The 7,031-nt window shown below is 37.0% G+C and overlaps 1 protein-coding gene across 1 annotated transcript in view; it reads right to left on the reverse strand.

The window, feature by feature from the left end:
- macrod2 (mono-ADP ribosylhydrolase 2) overlaps positions 1 to 7,031 on the reverse strand; it is a 399,252-nt gene that overhangs the window by 384,852 nt on the left and 7,369 nt on the right. Inside the window, exons 2-3 of the mRNA XM_005749337.2 lie at positions 5,292 to 5,393; positions 3,389 to 3,502 (exon numbers count right to left, since the gene is read on the reverse strand). Coding sequence (XP_005749394.2) covers positions 3,389 to 3,502; positions 5,292 to 5,393 — 216 coding nt within the window. The remainder of the gene's footprint in view (positions 1 to 3,388; positions 3,503 to 5,291; positions 5,394 to 7,031) is intronic.

A 7,031-nucleotide genomic window follows, 5' to 3' on the forward strand; every position in this document is an offset into this window, starting at 1 on the left:
AGAGTAAAGGTCTTCCTCAGTTAAATAGAGGATGCCTGACTCTAAACACTTTCATCTGTTTCACTTTATTTTAGAAAACTGTGTGATTTTTATTTTTAACTGGTATGTCTGCATCTGTACCCATTCCTATCATTTTCATTATGTTTTCCGAGAGGACTGCAAGAAGCATGAGTGTGGTCTAACATCACTTTTACAGCAGGGTCATTCTATACTCTGGGCTAAGTCTCAACATCTGCTGGGACAAGATGCTGCAGCCTGACTCACCGTGTCATGTTATAGCCGCTCTGCCCTCTAACCCTGCACTTAACTGACACCACCTCCCACAGGTTCGCACACGGGTGACAGTTTAAGCGCCTCCTGTGCAACCTCCAGCTAAACAGAATTAGAGAAGAATTAAAAACTCAATGAGCCCAATAATTAAATTTTAATGGAGCACATAAAGCAACTTGACACCCTCTTAAAGCTATAGGCAGAAGCCATAACAGGTAACGGCAAGCTGGACATTTCTTATTTTATAAGCCGCATACTGCTGCTGTCGAGACAAAATCTTGTTGTAAAGTCTTTTCCCTAAGAAATGGATGAAAATGGAACATAATTAAAACAAATGTGTCAGCTTTAACAAGCTGATCGCTGCAATGAACCGCAAGAATTTTGCCACTGGTGATTCCAATGAGCCAAACCTGGAGAACACATTGCTAATGCAGTTTTAAAGTAATAGTTAAGGTATGCCATAATAAATAATGAGCTGTGTCTTCCATATCACATCACAGCCCAGCACAACAGGATATTAAACTGCCAAATAAATGAACCAAAGGACATAATTAGTAGCCTAAATAAATATGGGGTCACAAAGATGTATTCCTTCACACCAACCTCCACATATACCTACAATTTGCACTCGTAATATCTCAATTTATAAATCACGTTGGACCGTGGTGAGAAAAAGTCATTCGGACTGTTTATTAAGCTTGTGAGTAATACTTTCAAAAACTCCCACAATTCACACACAGCAGTCTGCTGGTGCCAAGCCCAAGTGAAAAACAGCATGAGAAAATGGAAGTACTGCAGGCCAGAGATTGGAACCATTGAATAGATGAAAGGCAAGAAGTTGAACAAGCTATCCAAAAGATCTTATCAGTGCATGTTGCTCAACATCCACAATGCCTGCTCAGAACTGTGTTAGTCACAAAAAATTTGGGCAAGATCCACAGGACCAAGAGCATGTGCAGCCTAATCAACTCAATCATTTGCCAGCAATATTTATATAGCACAATGTCATCCTGTAAAATGTTTTGTTACCAGTGACAAAAACATTGGGACTGGAACTTTCCATTTACATTAAAATTCCCATTCATAACAAACTACTGTGCAAAACTGCCCCACGCTGTAAACAAAGCTGGACAGTAAAGTCCATCAGTGTGTTCTTATCAGTGCTACCACCTGTACAAAGACGAGTGGCTTGACAGTATGAATGGAGGTACAGAGGGCCAAATGCTGAGACCTAAAAAATTATAAAAGGCTTCAGCAATTCATTTGACCTTTCGAGCACCTCTGACAGCCTGCTAACCAGAATCAATTGCCTCCTAGCCAGCATGTTGCTCAATCACAGCCTGGATGTCTGGCTGCATTAGCTGATGAAGTAAACAACCTTCCTCTGCTGCAATAGCATTAAACAGTGTAAAACAAAAACCTGCAACGTTGCATCCTGAACCTTATTTTCTCTTCTCATGTGCCCTAAGCATCCAGCCACAAAGCACTGCTCATTTTATCCATAACCTAAATACTTCATTTTGAGGCCACAGACTTACATGTAACAAATTTAAACAGTAAAATTATGTAAAATTGCAAAGAGAAGTTTCCTGACTTTCATACGAGTATGTGATATACAGTATGTTTATAGCATTATACACAAAAAATATGTATGCAAAAATGCAGATTTTAAATAATTTGTTTACATGTCAATTTTCACATGTTTTTTGTTTTACATGTTAAATTTAATGGCATCTGTTCAAATGAAACATACTTTCACTTTACAGCAGGCACGTTTTCCTTAATGATTAATAATTTAAACAAACGCACCTTTATTTTTTTAAATATTTTGGCTGCATTTTATGCAATGTTATTGTGGCACGTTCATGAGGGCAAGGAATCATTTTTGAGTGCAACAATTGATTATCTACATCAAAGTATGTATACAGAACAGAGATACTAGTTGTACAGATAAGTACCTCAATAAGCTTTCATTAATGTAAAAGAATAATCATTGTTTTTATCTTTTAGTAAAAGTTCAAAGTAACAAACTTTAATGTTGTGGTCATTTTCCTCACCATAGTATCAAACATAGTGTTGAATATTAATATTTTTCATATATTGTATCAAAATTAGTTGATTCTGTCACAACACCAAAGTAAATAACATGCAACAATAAAACTAGTGGAAGAATCTATTTGACCTCTATAATAATGCATGTGATACATTGTAGGTCAACATGCTGATGAACAGACACAACAGCCATGAGATTAAGGTTCATGTCAGTTGTACTCTTTTTACATAATGCTGACACCATGCCAACCTCATCAGCATGGCTTTTTACATAATACATTAAGTTCATTAGCCTCATCCGATGGAGCAGTCTGTTTTTCACATCTATTAATCTTGCATAAATTATAGGGCACTAATTTCACACAAGGTGAACACTGCCTAGTAGACTCTAATGAGAATATGAACGTATTTGCAAACACTTTGTGAGAAAAGAAAAGTTGTGAAACAACAGAAATCCAATATATACTATATTAATATTCTGCTCCTGCACAGTTATTGAGGTACCACAACTTTAAGCTGAAACATTCTCCTCTGGACCAGCTGTAGCAACAGGTAAAGCAATTCTTCCACACTTATAACTCTGTGTGTAGGTTGTGAACAGAATGCAGAATATTATATAACAGTGATGCAATAATGAGAAAAAACACACACTTCTGCTAACCTTTCTTCATCCTGGTTTTTCACTCACTTTGAAAGATGTTTATGTTGTTTCCCCCAACAGCAGCACTGAATAATCACTGACAGATCTGTGTCGCATCACTGACAAACCAGATAAACCTCACCAAAAGCAGCTGGTCGTGAACCCTTGTCTGTCACTTTCACGAGAAAGGCCATGAGCTGCAATTATAGTCTAAACAGCACTGTATTTTAACTTTCGGACAGTCAGATCAGCGAGAGCAGATGTGTACTTTAACATTTGTCTCAGTCATGCTGACCACTGTGTAATGCCATAACAACCAGTATTTCCCAAGTCTTAACAGCAGAGGGCAGCCAAGGACAACTTAACAGCCTTCAGGCATCAAACACCATCCACCTGTTCTAAAAGGTCAGAGAACAGAGTGCCTACCAGCATTGACTATGGCATCCACCTCCAAGACAGTAATATCTCCTTTGTAAAGAGATACTTTATCACTCAGCCCTCCTCCGCCTGTCACCTCCTTCCCATCTTCTTGGTCATCACCTGAAATAAGAAAACAAAGACTGTAAGGATCACTTTGTCAATGATTCCAGTGTCCTATACATCAATACTCACATTTTTATTCTATTTGTAGAAGCTGTCTAAAAATACTTGTGTGATGCAGTGTGTTGTATTGATTTTTGTTGTGAACCAGTTAAGTACAGTGGACAAGCAAGACAAGTTCACTTATAACCATTCCACAGTGTCTATTAATAGTAAAAATCAACAGCTTTCTTTGATGCAGAGTTTTTTGTTATAATCAATTTAAAAGCCTGTGTTGGTTTTTATTAGCAATGAGTTTTGCTTCTTGCTTCACATACAGCATACACAGTCACATACTGAATGACAGGTCGATTTATAATATTAACATATTAAGCCTTCCATTAACTCTTATCTTCAACTTTAAAATGACTTTTTTTTTACATAACAAATGGCTTATTTTTTAAAATGTGCCATTTAAAGGTAGCTTCATACATTAAGAAAATATAATTCAGCTTTCTGAATCTAAATGAGTTCTGCTTATTATTTCTGACACTATTACAGGGTAATCACGCTGTTTCACAATTAAAAAATTATTTCTCATAATCTTTCACTTGCTTCTCTATTTTACATCATATTTTGATATGCTTTGTGAATTGTAATGTTAATTAAATACACTAATTCCAACTTTAAATCAATACAATTCCTGTCCAAGTAACTGAATATAGGAAAATACACTTCACTGGACAATTTTTTAGGTATACCTGTTTAACTGTTTGTTAATGTAACTATCTTATTAGCCACTCAGAAACTAGATAGAATTCTGCATGTAGAGATGGTTGAGACAACCTGCTAAAGTTAAAACTGAGCATCAGGATGGGAAAGACTCTGAACAGAATCTTACAAAGAAAATCAGTCCAGAAGGTAAATGACCTTAAATGACCAACTGTAGTAATTAAGGTATGCAGATAAGTATCTTTGACAACGCAACACTTTAAATTTTTAAGCAGCAGCAGAAGACCACACCGGTTGCCACTTCTGTCAGCTAAGAACAGGGAATTAAGCCAAAACTTCTGTTTTTATAGAGCTGGTTAAACATGTGATGATCACCCACTAAACTGCATTTGATTAGCAGTCGCTGGCTGATCCTGACTCTCTCAATTGCTATGGAAGCAATAAAGGTGTGCTACAATGCATTTCCATTTTGGCATCCTTCTTACTCACAGCTGTAACCCCACCATTTCACTTTACCTTTTTGGCCAGATGAAGAAACCATTCACACCCTTTTAGCAACAATTTTTTTTAAAGGAAAGGGGTCTGTGACATCACTATTTTGCAACAAGTTCTTGCACAACGTTGTCTTTCTGCCTCTGCTCTGTTCAGCAAGTGACAGAGCACCAAAGTTTCAGCTATCAATAAAGAGCAGTAGTCCACAGTTTGAGATAAAAGACTAAGTAACATACTGTTGTTTACAAATGTCTCTTTCAATTGATTAATGTTCATGTAGCACAGCCATTGTCTAGGGTTAATTTTGTTACAGCTATATAATCCAACACCAGTTTCTCATTTAGGTTTTGAAATGGGCAACAAATTAAAAAGATAGATAATACATATATTTTAGATAAGTGAAATTATGAAAATACATCTGTTCAGCTTAAATTTTTAGCTTAAATTAATTGTACTTGGGCTGACCCAGCTTTTCTGACAAATAGCACTCCTGGTTTTCTGATTGACCTGTAAAAATTACCACAATGTGTGCGACCACACACTTAGAAACACTTCAGCATCCCAAATGGCACACTCCCTCACTTACATCTGTTTTTCTCTCTCCAGGTTAGTATCTTGTCCAGAGAAATGAAATCTTGACGACGATACTCCTTGCGCCTGTCATCCAAACTTAGATGGAGCAGTCTCTCTGTGAAGACAAGTTGCATACACGTGAGAGAAAATAAAAACAGTTTTACTAAAAAAATAACTGATAAAAACAGGCCAAAAATGTAGTCCTTGCACAAATAGGTGCAATATTGATTTATGTTAAAAATCACAAACATCCTTCCTTCACTTTAACTTAATATAGTTTTTTTTCTTCTCTTAACCAAAGTCATAGAAAAGTGCTCTTGCTTTACTGAAGGGCCCCACCCATATCAGTAATAGTTTCAGGCCTTGATGCGAATGTGGAACTTCCCCTCCACAAGTTAGTTGGATCTGTCATGAGACAGACCCTTCATCAGTAGCATTGTGATGGAGGTTGTTTAGCCATCACTTATGGCTTTAAACTGGCAGTTGTGGACACCACACGCCTGTCAGACAAGCATTATTTTAGTGCAGGCTTCGTGCATGAATCCAAGCTTTTAGTCCTCCCTGTTCAAAGCTCTGTGTTGCTTTTTCTCTGCACAAACTCCTATACGACTTACAGGTCATTGAAAATACAGTCAAGGTGTATAAATATTTGAAAAGTTAAACAATTTTTGTAATTTTGCCTCTGTACTCAACCACAGTGAACTTTCAATTGAACTGAACTTAATATATTGCCCCAGAACCCGATGATCTTCTAGAGAAAACCCTAAAAATCAGACAGTCCTCTGTGAGCAAGCACTTCATAGTGATAGTGGTAAGGAAGAAACCTCTGGCAGAAGCAGGCTCAAAGAGGGCTAGCCTTCTGCTGTGACCCGTTAGCGGTGAGGGGAGGAAGCAAGGAGTAGAGGGAGAAAAGAAAGTGAAAGTAAAAGGAACTAAAAATAGAAAAAATGTTCAGTGCAAGAGGGAGAAATACGGTGTCTCTTTATCGCCCCTGTTAGTACTCTAATGCAGTGTTCTGGAGCAACTTTTCAGAGTGTTTTTAGAGTGACCTGATAATAATCAAGTACAACAGATCAGTCTCATAGTAATAAATCTCATCTGGCTATATTGATAAATAAAGCTGGAGATCATCTACAAAGCAAAATGATTTACATAAACAATATGGAATCTGTCAGATAGATACGACTCAAACAACTGCAACTCATTTTCTTTATACCAACAGTGGCTGCAAGTTCAAACAAACCATTCCTCTGCAGGGGATCAACAACCTGTTTTACAACTACTCATTCATGAATTTTTCAAAATAAAATGAAAGGTATAAATCCTGCCTGAGCCAAGTAGTAACTCATGTGGTTTAATTACAACCACCTTAAAAGCCTGTGATATGTAGCCTGTTAATAAAGATAAACTGATCGTATTAAAAAAACAATGGTAAAACTTCTTTGAACAGTGTTGTTGGAATAGGGTACATTAGACCCATCAATAGTCTTGTAGGAACTGAGTCTAATCGACCCTATTCCTGCAAGACTGTTGATGGTTTGGAGCTAGTAAACACATGAAGTTAAACTTTAAAGATCAATATGAGAGAAAGAGCCTAAATACAGTGGGGCAAAAAAGTATTTAGTCAGCCACCAATTGTGCAAGTTCCCCCACTTAAAATAATGACAGAGGTCAGTAATTTGCACCAGAGGTACACTTCAACTGTGAGAGACAGAATGTGAAAAAAAAAATCCATGAATTCACATGGTAGGAT

The sequence above is a fragment of the Pundamilia nyererei genome, unplaced genomic scaffold (assembly GCF_000239375.1).
Source record: "Pundamilia nyererei isolate P.nyererei 1_Seehausen unplaced genomic scaffold, PunNye1.0 scaffold00241, whole genome shotgun sequence".
Lineage (NCBI taxonomy): Eukaryota > Metazoa > Chordata > Actinopteri > Cichliformes > Cichlidae > Pundamilia > Pundamilia nyererei.